This window comes from Lynx rufus, unplaced genomic scaffold, assembly GCF_022079265.1.
Source record: "Lynx rufus isolate CCGP_SWC_20201006 ecotype Redwood Valley unplaced genomic scaffold, mLynRuf1.p SCAF_9, whole genome shotgun sequence".
Taxonomy (NCBI): domain Eukaryota; kingdom Metazoa; phylum Chordata; class Mammalia; order Carnivora; family Felidae; genus Lynx; species Lynx rufus.
Genome location: NW_025814897.1, coordinates 56,435,954 through 56,456,175, shown reverse-complemented (window position 1 = coordinate 56,456,175; position 20,222 = coordinate 56,435,954). Strand labels below are relative to the sequence as shown.

The window sequence follows — 20,222 nt, the reverse complement described above, 5'->3', positions numbered from 1 at the left end:
AGAGAATCATTGATTTTTGAACTAAAAGTGAACCTAGAAATCATCTACTTCCTGTATAACCCCACTAAAGCCAACCTTCCTCAGCACACTCAACCCCCTTCCCCATTTTATTTTTCTCCTATTATTACCCTTTAACATGCTATATACTTTGCATATGTACTTTGTCTCTCCAAACTCTATGAGGGTAGGGATTTTTGTCTGTTTTTCTTCACTGCTGTATTCACCATGTCTAGAAAAGTGTTTGACACATAGTAAGTGCTCAATAAATATTGAATTTAGGAATGAATCTAGCATGTTAAATAACAAAATTCAGCCAAGAAAATTTGAATTTCTATGTGGCTTTTTCAAATGACACGGGAATCAATTGGGCAATACCTTATCTAGCAAGTTAAATTGTACAAAATGGAAGGTTTTTATAGAAGGAGGGTGGGGCGAGAAAGTTATTAGCAAAAGAAGAGGATTGTTCCAGGCAAGGCCTGCCTCCTTGGGGGAAAAGCCAAGTGTCTTATCATGCAGATTGCCTCATCTTTTTTGTGGGGATACAGAGGGCCTAAGGGTCAGACTCATTGGCAAAGACTGAAAAATTCCTAGCTGGCCATTTCTAGAGGAGGTTGAAATGCAGTTAGATTTCATAGTAAGTACCAGTTTGGGAACTCGATCTGAGTGACACCATTCTGGGCCTGAAAATTTTCTTTCTTTCTTTTTTGTGAGCAAGCATACTCTCCTCCATATTACAGGATGGAGAATGAGGCCTGAAGACAGGAAGCAACTGTCCCATAATCATTTCACAAGTAGAGGCAAATTTTGGTTTACTTGCCTTCTTTCGGGCAGTAATGCCATGTACTTGTTAATTTTCTGCTTTGAGATTCACCTGTAGCAAATTAGAAACTTTACTGTTACCTTTTTTCCTCATTCCCTTTCTAAATCCCCAAGGTCATCATACTCCAACCCAGACAGTTTCAATTTTTAAGAATTGACTTTAATTTTAGCCTAAGTATAGTCAGTCAGAAGGCGTATTTGATGCTGAAAGAAATCAGATTACTTTGGGGGCCCTTGGGTGGCTCATTCGGTTAAGCATCCGACCTCGGCTCAGGTCATGACCTCACGGTTTGTGGGTTTGCGCCCCTCATCGGGCTCTGTGCTGACAGTTCAGAGCCTGGAACCTGCTTCAGACAGAGCCTGGAACCTGCTTCAGATTCTGTGTCTCCCTCTTTCTCTCTGCCCCTCCCCCACTAGTGCTCTGTCTCTCTCTGTCTTTCAAAAATAAATAAATGTTAAAAAAACAGTAAAAAAAAGAAATCAGAGTACTTTGTAAGATCAAGTGTAACTTTCTCTGTTATAAGAACTTGAGTTCATACTTGATGGCTTTTAAAAGATTTAGCATCTTCTCAAACTACATCAATGGCCAACATATCTTTTTGACATTTGTTTCTTATGAAATTTCTGCTCTTGTCATCTTGAACTTTGCTCATATGTTTTGGATTTTGTCAACTGCCTTTCCTATATCCATTGATAATTGTATTTTTGTTTTTCTGTTTTCTCATATCATGGTGGTGGAATACATTGATGTTTGAATGTTAATCCAACTTTGCATTCCTGGGGAAAGCCCCTCTTGTTCATGAGGAAATATTTTTTATATGTATTGCCAGATTCAATTTGCTAAAATATTTAAAGGATTTTTGCGTCTCCCTTCATTAAGGATATTGATCTGGTCTTAGTTTGTTTTCTTAGAATCTCTTTGTCTGGTTTTGTTGTCAGGGTGATGTTGGCTACAACCCAGTGAGTTGGGAGGTGCTTTTTCTTCTGTTTTCTGGAAGAATAGGTGTAGAATTGGAATTATTTTTTAAGTGTATGGTAGAATTTACCAGTGAAGCTATCTGGACATGGAATTTTCTTTGTGTGTTTTGAACTAGGAATTTAGTTCTTTCATATTTGTGGGTTACTGAAGTTATCTCCTTCTTGGGTGAGCTTCAGTTTAGTAGCTTACATTTTTCAAGGATTTGTCTATTTCATCTAAGAGGTTATTCTCTTTAATTTTAGCTGTTCTTGAGGGTGTATAGTGTTTTCTTAGTTTGTAACGCATTTCTATGGTAGACATTTTTCATATCTTTATTGGTCACTTGTGTATTCTTTAGGAAGTGTAAGTTTAAGTATTTTTGCCCATAAAAAAATAAACTATTTATATTTGCAGAAAATTTGCAAAGATAGTTCAGAATGTTTCCATATAACTTTCATCCAGTTTCCCCTAATATTAACCTCTTCTATAACCATGTTACATTTAACATTGTACAACATCAAACTAAGAAGCTAACATTGATATGTTACCATTAACTGTGGGCTTTATTCAGGTTTCACCAGTGTTTCCACTAATGTCTTTTTAAAAAAATAACTAGACTTTATTTTATAGCAGTAGTAGATTTATAGAATTATGACAAAGACAGTACAAAGTGTATACCCTACAGCCAGTTTCTCCTGTTATTAACATTTTACCTTAATGATACATTTATTATAATTAATGAACCTATACTGATAAATCAGCATTAACTAAAATCCATGCTTTCTTCAAATTTCCTTAATTTTTACCTAATGTTCTTTTCTGTCCCAGAATCCCATGAAGAAAACCATATTACATTTAGTAGTCCTGCTTCCTTAGACTCTTCTTGGTTGTGAAAATTTCTCAGACTTTCATTGTTTTTAATGACTTTGACAGTTTTGAGGAAAACTAGACAAGTATTTTATAGAATATCCTGTGATTGGGGTTTGTCTGTTGTTTTGCCATGATTAGCCTGGATTCACTGTCCCAGTATCCAGCCCAGGATACCACATTGTCTTCCTAGGCTTCTCTGATCTATGACAGTTTCTCATTCCTTCCTGCATTTAAATCGCCATTACTAATCCCTGTTGATGTTTACCTTAATCACTACTTGCTTAAGGTGGTGTTCCCTAGGTTTATCCACTATACTCTCCTTTGGAGTATTGTTTCCATACTCTTAATTTTTTGAAAGCAAGATACTACGTCCAGCCTACACCCCAGTAGAGGGGACTTAGACTCCACCTTCTGAGGGAAGACTGCCTACATATGTTATTTAGAATTCTTTGTGGGGAAGATTTGTCCTGCCCTATTTATTTATTTATTCATCAGTATGGACTTTTATATATTTATCTTATACTTTAGGTTATAATCAGATACTGTGTTATTTATTTTCTTGCTCACCTTGTGACATTGAGAGCTCTTTCAGGTTGGCTCCTATGTCCTTTTGACACGACTCTCTTTTTTATTTGTGTGCTTTTTAAAGCACTTTTAAAATTTCTGGCACTATATGATCCAGGCTCATCTTGTCTTTCTCCTGTTTCAACCCTGAATGAGCCATTTTTGCAAGGAGTCCTGTTCCTTCCGTTAGATAATGGTATTTAGAAACAAGATCTGGGTACTGGGTATGCTTGTGGCTACTGGGTTGTAACTGCTTCTAGGTCCTCGCAGAGGACAGAGCTGGTATACACAAGTATCTGTATGTGTATTAAACCAAACATGACTTCATATTGATACATTCAACTCTAACAGCACAGAGTTCATTCTTCTACCTCAGTTTGTTTATTTGTAGTATCTTTATTTCTGTTAGTGAGAAACCTAGCTCCTATTATCTGTAATTTATTTCCTTATTTTTTCACTCTTAGTATACATGTAAAGTAGTTTCATGTTTTTTCCCCTTATTTTTTAATGGGATTTCTGTCTTCTTGTGTTAAGGTTTGAGAGAGGAGAGGGGAACAGAGAAGGAGGAAGAGGGCGGGGGAGAGAGTGTGTGTATATGTATACTTTTGCATGTGTGTTTGTATTTTTCTTTTTTTTGGATACAAGTCCTTTTTTTGATATGCATGTTGGGAATATTTTCTTACATTCTGTGGCTTGCCTTTTCATGTTCTTAATGATGCTTTCTAAAGAGCAAAAATTTATAAGTTTAGTGAAATACAGTGTGTTTTTTAATGTTATTTTATCGGTAGGGCTTTTTGTTTTCTTTATAGGGAATCTTGGACTAACCTAAAATCGTATAAATTTCTTTAGTGTTTTTTTTTTTTTTCCCTAGAAGTTTTGTAGTTTTGGGCTTGACATTTAGACCTATGATCCATTTCAAACTAGTTTTTTTGTATGAGTTAATAAGTGCGGTAATTTTTTTCTATATGAATATGCAGCTGATTTACCATCATTTGTTGAAGAATCTTTTCTTTACTAATTTAATTGTTTTGAAATGTCTTTCTAAAGTCAATTGACTAAATATGTGTTCATCTATTTCTGGATTTTCTGTTTGCTCCACTGATCTGTATGTCTACCTTTCACCAATATCAAATTCTACTATTATAGATCCCTTGTTTTAAAACCATATGTGGTAAGTCCTCCAACTTTGTTCTTGTTATCAAAATTCCTGTGGGTTTTCTAGGTTCTTTGTATTTCCAAGTGATTCAAGGATCAATTTGTCCATTTCTACAAAAAAAAAAAAAGGTCCTGTTGCAATTTTGATAAAGATTTGTAGATCAATTTGTGGAGAATTGCCATCTTAGCAACACCAGGTTCTCCACTCCATGAACAGGGCATATATTTCTTTCATTTAGATTTTTCTTTAATTCTTTCAATATCTTGAGAGATTTTGGACATCTTTTGTTAGAGCTGTTCCTACGTATTTTATGGGAGTTTGGGGGGTGCATTCTTGCAAATGGAATTGTTTTTGAATTTTTGTTTCTCATCTGTTTGTTGCTAGTATAAAAAATATAGTTCCTTTTAATTTATTAACCTAGTATCTTATAGCCTTGTTATACTAATTTTTTAGTTCTTGTAGTTATTTTGTGTATTTATTGGGATTTTCTATGTAAACACTCATACCTGCAAACTTGGACTGCTTTATGTGCTTTTTATTATTTATTTTTTGTGACTTATTTCAATAGCTAGAATGTACAGTACAATATTGAATAAAGGTGATGCAAGGGGAAATCCTTGTTCCCGATCGTAGGGGGAAATGAGTCATCCTTTCTTAATTAAACATAATGGTCGTAATGCCCTTTATTGGTGTTAGGAAGTTCCCTCCTACTCCCAGTTTCTGAGAGTTTTTATCATGAATGGATGTTGAATATTGTCAGATGCTTTTTCTGCATCTATTGAAATGACCGTGTGATTTTTCTCCTTAATTCTGCATACTTTAATTTCAGATGTTTAACATTACATTTCTGGAATAATTCTGAATTGGTTACAGTATATACTCTTTTTTTGTGTCTTGATAGATTTGATCTGGAAATAATTTAAGGGTTTTTTTGCTATATTTATTAGGGATACTGGAGCACAATGTTTTAAATTACTTTATCAGATTGGTATTAGGATTATGGTAGCCTGGTAAAATTAGTTGAGCACTATTTATTTTTCCTATTCCATCTTGGCTAGAAGCAGAAGTCCTTGCTTTTAATATTTTTAATATTTTCTAGTGCTCTGCTGAGATTTTATATCTTTTTATTCATTGTGAGAGTATTTTCCTTTTGTAGTACTTGGCTGAGATTTCATATCTGTTGATTCATTGTAAGGATATTTTACTTTTTCTCACTCAGCATATTTTTAATAGTGGCTTTAAAGTCTTTGTATGATAATTCTAACATCTGGGTCATCTCAGGGTTGCCACATGTGGGTTGTCTTTTCCCTGGAGAGTGAGTCCTATTTTCCTGGCTGTTCATATATGGGGTAATACTACATATTATCCTGGACAATGTGAATATAATTTTGTGGATTCTCTGGATTTTGTTACTTTCTTCTGAAGAATATCGATTTTTTATTTAAAAAAAATTTTTTTTAAACATTTTTTTATTTTTGAGACAGAGACAGACCATGAGTGAGGGAGGGGCAGAGAGAGAAGGAGACACAGAGTCTGAAGCAGGCTCCAGGCTCCGAGCTGTCAGTACCGTAGCCCGACATGGGGCTTGAACTCACGAACTGCAAGATCATGACCTGAGCTGAAGTCAGAAGCTTAACTAACTGAGCCACCGAGGCACCCCACAATGTTATTTTAGCAGGTAGTTACTTGGTTAGGTTCAAGCTGTCATGCTTGCAGTGGACATTGGCTCAGATTTCATTTAGTTCAGTATTTTTACCCTTACTCACAGCTAGCTGCTTTCTGTTTTGCCTCACGCGTATGTTGTTTGTGATTCAGAGGTTCAGGTTGAATTTAAACAGAATCTGGGGTGCCCATTCTCTTGCTTCCTCCATTCTGATTGCCTGATCTCTTTCCCCTGGCTCTTCTGGCTAGAAAGATAGTTGTCTTTCATTGGAGTTTGACTGCAGTCACCCTCAGGACAAAGCTACAGAAAAGGGGAAATTCACTCTGTATGTTGGTTGCTTGCACCAGGCTCTGAATCTCTCCAAAATTTACCTGTCACTGATCAATCTCCAGAATTCTCATGTAGCAGCTTTTTGTATTTTATCTGGAGCCTGTAGCTATTATTTAATCAGAGGACCAGTTTCTTAGGTGCTCATTCTCTTAACAGCAGAAGTAGAACTTGTATATGTTTTATTATTATATATCTTTTGCTTTATCTTCCTAGCTGGATCTGGGTTCTAGGTCTGATATTGCCACTGTGTCTATGAAGTTAATAAATTGGATTATTTTCTTTTTTGTTAATGTTTATTTATTTATTTAAAGTTTATTTAATTTTGGGGGAGAGAGAGTGTGCATGCACGTGCATGAGAAGGGGAGGAGCAGGGAGAGAAGGGTGGACAGAGGATCTGAAGCAGGCTCTGCGCTGAAGACAGCCCAATCTGGGGCTTGAACACATGAACCATGAAATCATGATCTGAGCTGAAGTCAGCGCTTAACCAACTGAGCCACCCAAGTGCCCCTGGATTAAGTATTTTCTAAGGAAATTTTTTCCCTTTTTTGGTGGTTGAGTAGCTGTAAGTGCAATAGAAACAACCTAGAAATGACATTTAAAAGTAAATTTGTTCCCATAGCACAACTGCCATAGTTCAAAACTTTTTTTTTTCCAGATTGTTAATTATTTCCAGGTTTTGTGGGAAAACTAATATAGATGAGTGTGCCCTCATCTACCATGCTCAAACTTTTTAGTCTCAAGACTTCTTTATACTCTTAAAAATTATCAAGACCTCAGAGAACTTAGTGTGTACCTGTTGGTGATGCCTAGGTTAATAAAAGACAGATGGATTCTCACATTTATTTCGGCAATCAGGCTGTGAGGATACCACAAATCTTAGAGACTCTGGAAAGCTCCACCGTACAGTTATGAGAAAATGAGAATGAAAAAGGGAGATAACAGCTTAGTAGTATTATGAAAATATTTTTGATCTCACAGACTCTGAAATGGTCTCAGAAACTCTCGTGGTTTCCTGGACAATGCTTTGAGAACATTTTGCCTCAGGCTTTTTAGCTCCAATGTGATCTAAAGAAAATTGTTTCCTTTAGTATGTCATTTACAAATTAGTCTGTCATTCTGAAATGAATCTTTTAACATTGCCTGTCATTGTCTTTGTAAATAGGAATGTGTGTGCTTGCAAATAGAGGAATCTACCTGTGATTTTCAGATCAGATACATGTTGTATAAAAACACTAAGATCCAATGAATACTTACCCATTGGAGATGCACATGTGACATTAACTAGGAGTAAACAGATAAATAGAACACAGAAACCCATTAACAGATACTTATAGAACATTAGGGTCTTTGAGCACTTGTGTTAGATGAGTTAGAAAAGAAGCAGAACCAGATCCCACTTGGTCAGGTTTGTTTACTCTTCTCGTCAGAAATTAGAGCCAACCATCCTGGTATTGAATGACTTGATACAGTTCTGTAAATGGGCCAGTTTCTGCACATGGACCATAACACAAACACACTGTAAACATGCCTTCCTGTATTAGTTTAGTATTTAGATTAACTTGTACCCTTGGTGCTTTGATTCTAGAAAATATTCCCCATTTGAGTGTGTACCCTGGAATAGAGCAGATTAACCCTCTGTGTAGGCATATCTGTGTTCTATAAAAAGTTGCTTCACTTTTTTTCTGTTGTTTCTTTTTTCCTCTGCCCAGGTAGAATTCGGTTTACATATTTTGTGGAAAATGCAAGTTACAAAAATTGAACACTTCTTTGTAAAAAAAGGACTGTTTCCTAAGAATTTATGTATTTTTTCTCTCAGTGATATAAAAACACCCTAGCCTGTCATGATCATTCTATTGAATTATTAAAGAAATCCAAATTGTTTCTTGGTTCCTTTTTCTTTAATGATAAACAACCACACTGTCTTTGGTCTTTGTTTTTACATTTGGTTGACAGGGCAAAATGGCTTTTATCTCCATTAGACCCAAACTCTTAGAAAGCAGACACCATTTCTCATTCATTTAGGAGCACATAGTATGCCCTTCATAAATGTTTGCTTTGTTCAAGAAAAATTGCTTAGGAATGTTTCATATTTCATAGAGTTTTCCAGTCAAATATAATAATGATGATTGGAAATAAGCTGTTCTGCTTGTTTTCTTGGCTTGAATGTCTTTAACAGATGATCATGCCATCTGTTTAGAATCAATGTTTCAGAGATGAGGAAGAAAGCATTTTGGGTGAGAAACGATAGCCATAAAGTACTTTACACGCAACTGCCAGATCATTTTCCATGCCCATTGCTTCAACAAGGTGATACCATTACTCATCTCACTGAGTGCCCTTGCTTCTTCATTATCTTTGAATCAAATAGAGATGCTGACTTTACCTTTTAAAGTTTTCTACCAGCTTGGTAAAGCTATTCAGTTTATTTAATGAATAGTTTTTTTTTTTCTCATTACAATTTTAATTAGTACATATCTTAGGAAGGAGATAAGAATTTACTAGGTACAGCCAAATATTACTATTGGGTTAAGATTTTATGGAAAATCATGAGAAGCATATTATTGACACTGTTGATAAAGAGCAGGAGAGGGGCACCTGGGTGGCTTAGTCGGTTCAGTGTCCCACTTCGGCTCAGGTCACGATCTCTTGGTTTGTGAGTTCAAGCCCTGAGTCAGGCTCTCTGTTGACAGCTCAGAGCCTGGAGCCTGCTTTGGATTTGGTGTCTCCCTCTCTCTCTGCCCCTCCCCCGCTCACGCTGTCCCTCTCTCTCATAAATAAACTTAAAAAATTTTTTTTTAATTAAAAAAAAGAGCAGGAGAGAAGGGCACATACATTCATAGCACAGTAATTGTGTGTGAATACAAATGTGCAAGTACATGTATGTTCATTGTGGGGGCAGGATTTCAGATTTTATCTGGAGGCAAATTCTGGCTTCCAAAGGTATTTGGATTAAAAGGGAGGCTGAGTAAAGTTTAGAGTGTGGTTTCATAGGTTTAAGTAGGAACTATTTTAATAGAAAGGTAAGTTCACAGACTTACCTATTTAGCAAACTTAGTTGTATCTTTGGTAGAATGTGTCTGGGATGTGTTTTATTAAATGAACATTCAGTAAAATTGGCTTTTTTGAGGTATAGTTCTATCACTTTTTTAAAAATAAGCTTTATGGGGCGCCTGGGTGGCGCAGTCGGTTAAGCGTCCGACTTCAGCCAGGTCACGATCTCGCGGTCGTGAGTTCGAGCCCCGCGTCAGGCTCTGGGCTGATGGCTCAGAGCCTGGAGCCTGTTTCCGATTCTGTGTCTCCCTCTCTCTCTGCCCCTCCCCCGTTCATGCTCTGTCTCTCTCTGTCCCAAAAATAAATAAACGTTGAAAAAAAAAATTAAAAAAAAAAAATAAGCTTTATTTTTTAGAGTAGTTTTAGGTTTATAGAAAAATTGTACAGAAATTATTTCCTTCTTCTCCCAGCTTTTTTGTTCTTAACATCTCATGTACAATTGTTGAATCAATGTGAACACAATATTAATGTTAGTACAATACAATATTATTAACTTAAGTCCGTAGTTTACCATAGGTTTACTCTATGTTGTACAGTTGTCTGGGTTTGGCAAATGCACAATGTCATGTATCCACCATTACATATCATGCAGTGTAATTTCACTACTTAAAATCCCCTGGGCTCTACCTGTTCATCCTTTCCCCCCTCCCTCAGGAACCCCTGGCAACTACTGATCTTTTTACTGTCTCCATAGTTTTGCCTTTTCCAGGAATGTCATATAGTTGGAATCATACAGTATGTAGCTTTTTCTGATTGGCTGCTTTTACTTAGCAACATGCATTTAAGGTTCCTCCATGACTTTTCATAGCTTGATAGCTTATTTCTTTTTATTGCTGAGTAATACTCCATTGTATGGATATACCACAGTTTAACTGTTGACCTATTGAAGTTCATCTGGAAGTTTGGGCAATTATGAAGAAAGGTGCTATAGACATTCATGTGTAGATTTTTGCGGGGACGTAAGTTTTCAAGTCATCTGGGTAAATATCCAGAAGCATGATTGCTGGGTCATATAGTAATCCTGTGTTTAGTTTTGTAAGAAACTGCCAGACCATCTTTTAAAGTGGCTATAACGACCATTTTGCATTTCCACCAACAATGAACAACAGTTCCTGTGGGTCCACATCCTTGCCAGCATTCGTATTGTCAGTGTTTTGGATACTTATTATTCTAGTAAACATATAGTGGTATCTCATTGTTTTAATCTGCAGTTCCCTGATAACATACGATGTTGAGCATCTTTTCATATACTTATTTGCCATCTTTATATCTTCTTCAGTGAGGTGACAGTTCAGATCTTTTGCCCATTTAAAGAAATTTTTTTAATGTTTATTTATTTTTGAGAGGGGGAGAGAGAGTGTGCGCGAGTGAGCAGAGGAGGGGCAGAGAGAGAGGGAGACACAATCTGAAGCAGGCCCCAGGCTCTGAGCTGTCAGCACAGAGCCTGACACAGGGCTCAAACTCGTGAACCACGAGATCATGACCTGAGCTGAAGTCAGCTTCTTCATTTAATTTATTCTCTTGGGGTTCACTAGCTTCTTTAATCTATAGATGTATTTCCTCTGCCTAATTTGGGAAGATTTCGTGATTATTTCTATGAGTACTTTTTCACTTTTCTCTTTCTCCTTTCCTCCCTGTACTTGATGATAATAGTGTTAGATCTTTTGATATAGCTCCACAGATCCCTTGAGACTCTGTTCATTTTTTTTTACAGTCTATTTTCTCTCTCTTGTTTAAACTGAGTAGTTTCTGTTGTTCTATTTTTCAGCTTAAAGATGCTTCTCTCTGTTTCCTACATTTTGCTGTTGAGCTCATTTGTGAAGTTTTTTATTCCACTGATATTTTCAGCTCTAAAATTTCCATTTGATTCCTCTTTATATCTTCAGTTTCTTGACTGAAACTTTCTGTTTCTTTGCCAAGATGTTCCATGTTTTCCTTTGTTTCAGAGATGTCCTTAATTGTTACTGAAGCATTTTTATGATAGCCATTCAAATCTTTGTCAGGTAATTGTAACATGTCTGTCATCTCAGTACTGGCATCTATTAATTATCCTTTTTCATTTACTTTGGCATCTTTCTGGTTCTTGGTATGATGAGTGATTTTTTATTAAATCTTGTACATTTCGAGTATTATGTTATGAGTCTCTGGATCTTACATAAATCTGTTTTATCTGGCTTTTTCTGACACCTGTTTCTCTGGTAGGGAAGGGAGAGATGCTGTCTCATTACTGCCAGGTGGGTATAAAAGTCCAGGTTCCTCAAGCAGCTTCCATTGACATCTAAGTGACAGGACTACAGGGGAAGGGGCATCCTTACTTTTGGCCAGGAAAGGGAGTTCCAGCTCTCCACCAGACCTCTACAACTACTGCCCTAGCTGGGAGGTGTAGGAGTGCCTTGATATTGTTCCCCACGTAGCCTCCGCTGATATGCTGAATAGGGTGGCCTCCTTAGCACTGTGTGGTAAGGAGATTTCTCAGTCTCCAGTAAGCCTCCTCTGATACAATGCAGCAGGGAGGGAGAGGATTATCTCATTATTGCCCTAAGTCCAGGCTCCCCCTGTGGTATCCACTGAGATTATAGGGGGATTAGTTGGTTACTGCCTGAAAGGGTCAGAAGCCCTAGGTCCTTACTTGGCTTTCTCTGAAATCTGGGATATCAGAGCACCTCGGTTCAGCTTGGCAGGGATGGAAATCTACTTTTTATTTCTATGGATTTGCCCAATATGGACATTTCATATAAATGGGGTCGGTGGCCTTTTTAAACTGGCTTCTTTCGGTTAGCATAATGTTTTCAAGGTTCATCCGTGTTGTAGCATTCATCAGTACTTCATTTCTTTTATTGCCAGATAATATTCCGTTGTACAGGATAGACCCACATTTTATGTTTCTGTTCATCAGATGACGGACACTTGGATTGATCCCACGGTTTGGCTATTATAAATAATTCTGTGAAAATTCATATTCAGGTTTTTGTATGGACATGTTTTCAATTCTCTTGGGTATATACACAGGAGTAGAATTGCTGGGTCCTGGCATATCTGTGTTTAAGTTTTTGAGAACTCTGTCTCTAAAAAAATAATTTTTGTCTTAATTGTATTGTGATTTCAGGAAAAAGGCCTGAGAAATTTTGTAGTGTTTTTTGGGTTCTTAGAAAGAACTGTCCCCAGACTTAAGGTTTATTCTTTATATTCTTTCCATTAAAATGGCAGGTGCTGATAATTAAGCTACTCGAGAGATCTGTAAATTAGGTGAATATTGAAGTGCTTTGAACCATTATTCATTTTGAAACACTGTGAATGTATAATGATTCATAGTTATGAGTTTTATATTCATAAATTTACCTGTGCTTTTCAATTGTTTAGAGAAAACAAAGTGAGTGCTTGCAATTAAAAATTTTGGTGCTTCGAAATGAACTGGAAAGACAGAAGAAAGCTTTGGGACGGGAGGTGGCATTACTTCATAAGCAACAAATTGCATTACAGGACAAAGGTGAGTAAAAATACCATACAAACAGCCAGCCCCCCATGTTCAGTAGCTGTCTTTTCTTCTTTCCATAGGCTCAGATAGTCATCTTGGTACAAATATGCTGATATAATTTTAAACATTTTTTGGAAGTATTTTGAAGTTGATACATACAGAAAAGGGTACAAATACACACACACACACTATATTTCAAAATTTCAAAATGAACACACTTACATAAGCAGCATCTCCACAGAGAAGCAGAGCATTACACGGACCCCAGAATCTTAGGAGCCTCCTCATGTTCCCTTCCATTCAGGACATCTCTAGCCAGTCTGACCACTACCTTGACTTATTACACCAAAATGAGTTTTGCCTCATTTTGAGCTTTATGCAAGTAGAATCCTGTAATATGTACATTCTATGTGTTGGCTTCTGTTCAACATTTTGTTTGTAAGTTCCATCCTAACCTGCGTGTAATGTAGTCTTAGTTCATTCTTACTGCCGATAGTATTCCATTGTGTGAATAGAAGTATGTATTTATTCTGGTTTTTGGTAATTTCTAGTTTGGAGCTATTAGATAAAGCTTCCATGAACTTTCTAGTACATGCTTCTTTATGAAGATTTGTTTGTGCCTTTCTGTTGGATATAAACTTAGGTGCAGAATTGCATAGTCACAAGGTATGCATATCTTCAGCTTTAGTAGATTGTGTCCAAAAGTTTTCCAAAGCACTTGCATCCAGTTTACCTCTTCTCTACCCAGCAGTGTATCAGATCTCTTGTCCTGTATCCTTGTCAGCACCTGGTACTTTCTGGCTTTTGCATTTTAGCTTTTCTGGACTGTCTTCTTGCAGTCTTAATTTTGATTTCTCTGAAAACTAATGAGGTTGAATACTATTTCATGTTTCTGCTGTCTGGGATAAACTCCTTTGTGAAATACCTGTTGAAGTCTTCCCCTCTCCCCACTGCCTTTTTTTTTTTTTCTTTTTTAAAGACAGGAATTCTTATATATTATAGATATGGATTCTTTGTTTGAAATGCTCATTAAAACTATATTCTCCCATTTTGTGGCTTGCTAGTTCATTCCTCAGTGATACCTTACATGAACAGAAGTTCCATTTTATCAGTCTTTCCTTTTAGATTTAAGACTTTTTGTGTCCAGTTTAGGAAATATTTTCCTATTTTAACATCATAAAGGTGTTATTCTGTATTTTGTAAACACTTTACTATTTTACTTTTTACATTTATATATGTAATTCATCAGGATTTGATTTTTTGTATATGATGTTAGATAGGAGTCAAGACTTACTTTTTTCATACAGATAGTCCATTGACCCAGTACCATGTATTAAAAACCTGTCTCCCTTGCACTGAAGGTTCACTTTTGCTGTGAATTGGTGGCCATGTGCTCACATGCCTGTTGCAGGACCCTCTGTTCCATTGATTTGTCTGTTTTTTTGCCATTATCTCACTGTTTTAATGTCTCTCATGTTATAAGTGGTCTTATTATCTGTTAAAGTTCTTCCACTTAGTTGTTCTTTTTCCAGATCACCTTTCTTCATCTTGGCAAGGATGGAAATTTACTTTTTTGTCTTTATGGATGGATGGGCCTATTCTGGATATTTCATATAAATAGAGTCTGTGGCCATTAACATGACCAAAAAACAGGCTTAATCTTGTTCTTTTGCATTGCCTTATGAAGTTCTGCACAGAAAAGGAAATCTAGCTACTATTTTGATTGGGACTACATTTAATATGTTTATCAATACAATTGGTGATCTTTAGACATCTTTAGAATATTGCATCTTCCAACCCAAGAGAATGGTGTATGCCTTTGTTTATTAGGTCTTTACAAAACATTGAAATTAACTAATTGTTTTGTTTTGTTTTGTTTTGTTTTGTTTTGTTTTTTTAATATGAAATTTATTGTCAAATTGGTTTCCATACAACACCCAGTGCTCATCCCAACAAGAGCCCTCCTCAATACCCCTCACTCACCCTCCCCTCCCTCCCAACCCCCATCAGCCCTCAGTTTGTTCTCAGTTTTGAAGAGTCTCTTATGCTTTGGCTCCCTCCCTCTCTTTCTTTTTTTTCCCCCTTCCCCTCCCCCGTGGTCTTCTGTTAAGTTTCTCAGGATCCACATAGGAGTGAAAACATACGGTATCTGTCTTTCTCTGCCTGACTTATTTCACTTAGCATAACACTCTCCAGTTCCATCCACGTTGCTACAGAAGACCATATTTCATTCTTTCTCATTGCCACGTAGTATTCCATTGTGTATATAAACCACAATTTCTTTATCCATTCATCGGTTTATGGACATTTAGGCTCTTTCCATAATTTGGCTATTGTATGAAAGAAACTAATTGTTAATACATGGGTATTTCCCATGATTCATTGAATTTATTTCAGCTTTCTGATGTTTTATGATACTATTGTAAATATGTTTAAATTTTATTTTCTACTTTTTTGCTGATCTATAGAAATATAATTGATTGTTTTAAAGTGATTGATTTTTATTATATATGCAAATTCCTATATCCCATCCTGACTCAGCATGACTTATAAAGGCCTCGTATGACCCGTGTCAGTCTGAATGCTTCAGCTATAAAGAACTTCTTTTAGTTTCTTCAATATGCTTCAGTCTGTCTTGCTCTTATTTAAGCCTCTGTTTAAATGTTAATGGGGTGTCGAGGCGGCTCAGTTGGTTGTGTGTCCAACTCTTGATTTTGGCTCAGGTTGTGATCCCAGTGTCCTGGGATGGAGCCCCATTGACATTCTCTCTCTCTCTCTCTCTCTCTCTCTCTCTCTCTGCCCCTCTCCCCAGCTCATGCATGCACATTCTCTCTCTCTCTCTCTCTCAAAAACCCCCACAAAAAATAACAACAAAAAAACACCAAAATGTTACTTTTTCTGAGAAATTTTTCACTGGCTGTCTTTCCTTTCTCCTCTTACCTCTATTAGACATACTACTGTGTGTTTCCATTGCATCCTGTGTTTTTCCATTATAGCATTCTAATTGTTCATTCCCCCCCCCCCCCCTTCTAGACAGATCTCTGAGGGAAGAATTGCCCAAGTACTGTATTAAATACTCTTATATTCTTGGGGCATGGTACAGTGCTTGGGATGCAGTAAGCATTGAATAAATATTTGTTGAGTGAATGAATCATAGTCATGGTTATCAGTCTAGTGTCATGGGCATCATTGTTAAAGGATAAAGACTTCCATAGCATCTAGCTTAGCATTCATTTGGAACAACCAATACTCTCATGCGAAACACTGTAGAAAAAAACACTGTATATTGTTTGGCAGTGATTGCTAAAACTGTCTGCACTCCCAACACAGCTTGCATATCAGCCTTTAGACCTGAGAGTCTGATGTGATAATGCCACTTAAAGTCATGAGATATTGTGAGCAAAGTCCATTTCTTGGAGTCTCTGTTGAATGACTCCAAATAAATAGACGGTTGTGTACAGACAAGAGCTGCTTTAGGAGGTCTCCTCTTCTGTGAAAAGGCACGTTTCTTTTGGTGCTTTGGAATTTTTATTATTCTAAAATTGCCTACCACCTATAGCATGTGTTTCTGCATATTTTTTTTAAGATCATCAATTTTTAAAATGAAAACACTGTCAGGTTTTAGGAGGGGTTCAGGGTGTTTGCCTTTTTTTGATAGCTGTAATGTTTCAGTTACCAGACTTATCACTATATAGATATGATGTGATTTAATCACCACAATAGCTCTATGAGGTAAGTACTATGATTATTGACACTTTACAGTTGAGGAAACCCTAGGTCAGGGTCAGAGACATTAAATACCTTGCTTAAGTTCACACAGCTTATGGCAGATGATGTCAGGATTAAAATCTATCGATTCCAAAACTCTCGTTCACTGTGTAATGCTACATTTTACCAGAAGTATGATGTATAAATCCTATGATAGAATAAATATTCTAGCATATGGTAAAAGGATAGGGAGATCTAGTTCTTCTATTATCTTCCCAACTGTGTTTTTTCTTCTTATAATGATAGAGTGAAGTCCCAGGAAGTGTGTTATCAGCCTTTAAACGGGCGAACTTATAAACAGTGGTTTCTATCCCATTTAAAAGACTGAGTGTGGGGCGCCTGGGTGGCGCAGTCGGTTAAGCGTCCGACTTCAGCCAGGTCACGATCTCGCGGTCCGTGAGTTCGAGCCCCGCGTCAGGCTCTGGGCTGTTGGCTCGGAGCCTGGAGCCTGTTTCCGATTCTGTGTCTCCCTCTCTCTCTGCCCCTCCCCCGTTCATGCTCTGTCTCTCTCTGTCCCAAAAATAAATAAACGTTGAAAAAAAAAATTAAAAAAAAAAAAAAGACTGAGTGTAAGAATAATTGCTCATATTTATAGACTACTCATTACTTCAAAGCAGTGTCTCGTGGTTTTTTTAATCTTCTTTGGTTTTTATGTATAGTCTTATGTATTAAGGGTATTATTATTCTCCTCCTAATAATGAATATATTTTATTATCTGGTTTACAGATGAGGAAACTGAGTCTCAGAGAGGTTAAGTGATTTGCCCAAAGCCACATAGCAAGTTATAGTGGAGTCTGTGTTCAGAGTTACTAGTCACTAACTCTGCAGCAAAGGGAGATTATAGGATTTTGTAGGTATCTATTCTAGTGTCTTAATTCTGGCAGTCAAGTCAGAATTAACACATTCGTTTTATTTATTTGTTTTTAACATTTTTTCATTTTTGAGAGACAAAGAGAGACAGCGTGCAAGCAGGGGAAGGGCAGAGAGAGAGGGAGACAGAATCCAAAGCAGGCTCTAGGCTCTGAGCTGTTAGCACAGGGCCCAACGCAGGGCTTGAGCTCATGAACTGTGAGATCATGACTTGAGCCGAAGTCAGATGCTTAACCGACTGAACCACCCAGGTGCCCCAGAATTAGCACATTCTTACATCTCCATTTTATTGTGGAAAGAAAGGATGGAAATGTTCAAAGTTAAATATATATTTGCTAAGATGGGTCGGAATTGTTGATATTTAACATTGAGTTTGTACCTCAGTAGCTTTTCTCCCACTTTTATACATATTTTTGAGATAAATATTCTTCTGAACTCTTAGAATCATTGAAATCTTAGAATTATTAGGATCTAACATTGACCCTTTGGTCTTAAACATAAGCAGTAGAAAGTGTGCTGCTTTTCTGCCGTTGGGTATCTCTATAGACTGTGGTGGTCAGCACTGGGGTAGTTGGAAAGAAGGGTTGGCTGGATATAGATAACCAGATTTATATACCAGTACATCTTGTTCTACTTGTTGGGGACCCCTGTTCTTCATAATGATGGTGCTAGGTAACCAGAAACCTACTTTTTCTTGTCTGTTGAAAGAACATTTGTGTTGAACTATATTTTCGTGTACTTACGTTGAATGTACTATTTAATGATTCTCGAGCCAAGTTAAAATATTTAGAAGTACCTGAGTCACTGGTATTGGCAACGTGAAGGGTAAAGATGTATTTATCACCCGTGCTTGCAGCTTTGATTTAGCATGTTTCTAGCCATTTGTGAGATGATTTGCTAATATGAATATTACTAGTGGCATCTTCCACATGATAACTTCTCTTTGAAACTTGGTGCTTATTTAGGCACTTGGTTCTCAGCCCAAGGGCTCAGTTAGGATACAAAGTCAGTAATATATGATATTTAATCTTTGCTACTGATTCTTCTGAATGATCATAAAGGAATTAGTTAACTTCTGTATCTTTTTACACATGTGTGTAGTCAGGATAGTGGCTCATAATAGTGCCATAGAGATTAATTTGTATAAACATTTGGAAAAAAAACAGGTGCCTATTATATATTTTTGTTTATAAAAATTTATTACATCAGTATGATTTTTTGGGAAGAGGCAAAAAGATCATTTCTATCCATGCTGCTGACTTGCTGAGTGGCCGCCTACTCTGAGGGGCCTCGTTACTCCACACCTGTAAGTTTCCTCTTCCCACACCTCCAAGGCAGTGGTTCCCAGCTTGTCTACAGCAACTTCCAGCTGGGCCGTGAGCTGATATTTTCAGTATTAATGTTTATTAATGTATGCATTTTCATTGTTGGCAGATACTGGTAACTTACGATGTTAGTAAAAAACAGATTTCCCTTCATTAGTGTCTCAAGCCAAATAACCTTCCCATTAATTAATTATATGTTGGTTTACAGAATCTGTAGCCCTAACCCAACCCCCAAATCTTGGAGAAGCAACACTCTATCTAAGTTAGTTTGCTTGAAATTTGGTTTAGAAAATGGTATGAAACATTGGTCTTAAGGAAATGTGTTTAGCATAACCTAAACACGTTTTATAAATGTTGATAAAATCTAGGAACTCTTCAGTGGTGCCTAGGAAGTCATATTAACTTTATAAAAGCAGAGTTCTCTAAGCTTTGTAGGAAGAAGCTACTTAAAAAAAATTTTTTTTTAATGTTTTTTCATTTTGAGAGCGAAACAGAGCACGAGTGGGGGAGGGACAGAGAGGGGAGGTGCAGAACGGGGGGCGGGCACAGAATCCGAAGCAGGCTCCTGGCTCTGAGCTGTCAGCACAGAGCCCAACACGGGGCCTGAATTCATGAACCATGAGATCATGTCCTGAGCTGAAGTCAGACACTTACCAACTGAACCACCCGGGCACCCCAGGAAGAAGCTACTTTTTAATGCAGTTAGTTTTCTTGAGAATAACAGTAATGTATATATAGTACTTTATACTTAGAAAATGCTTGCACAAAGATCATCATATTCGATCTTCAAAGTATGGCAGATATTGTTATCTTCATTTTTATCTTCATTTTATGTATGAGATACCGAGATTATGATAAGTGACTTCGCCAGGTATGAACAGATAGTTAGGAGCAAAGTTGGGATGTGGACCCAGACCTTTTGCCTCTAAATTTTGTGCTTTTGTCTCTATTCCATATTATCTACAACCTTGCAAAATACTTTCATTTGAATCCTACATAAATCCTATACGGCAGTCAACCTTTTTTTAAAAGTTTGTTTATTTACTTTGAGAGAGAAAGAGAGTGAGCAAGCTGGGGAGGGGCAGAGGGGGTGGAGGGAGGTAGGGAGTGAGAGAGAGAGAGAGAGAGAGAGAGAGAGAGAGAGAGGGAGAGTTGCAGTCAGGTTCCACACTGCTAGCATGGAGCCCAGTGTGGGGCTCAAACTCACAAACTGTGAGATCATAACCTGAGCTGAAATCTAGAGTCGGAGACTTAACAGACTGAGCCACCCAGGCACCCCCAGCAGTTAACTGTTATTGGAATCCTGTAACATGCCAGATGTTTCGCTTATGGTATATCATTTACTTCTTAAAATAGTCCTAAGAGGTCATTAT

The 20,222-nt window shown here is 37.1% G+C and overlaps 1 protein-coding gene across 2 annotated transcripts in view; it reads left to right on the top strand.

The window, feature by feature from the left end:
- UVRAG (UV radiation resistance associated) overlaps positions 1-20,222 on the top strand; it is a 295,530-nt gene that overhangs the window by 132,894 nt on the left and 142,414 nt on the right. For both annotated transcript variants that reach the window (XM_047071234.1, XM_047071233.1), the window contains exon 8: positions 12,772-12,898. In XM_047071234.1, coding sequence (XP_046927190.1) covers positions 12,772-12,898 — 127 coding nt within the window. The remainder of the gene's footprint in view (positions 1-12,771; positions 12,899-20,222) is intronic.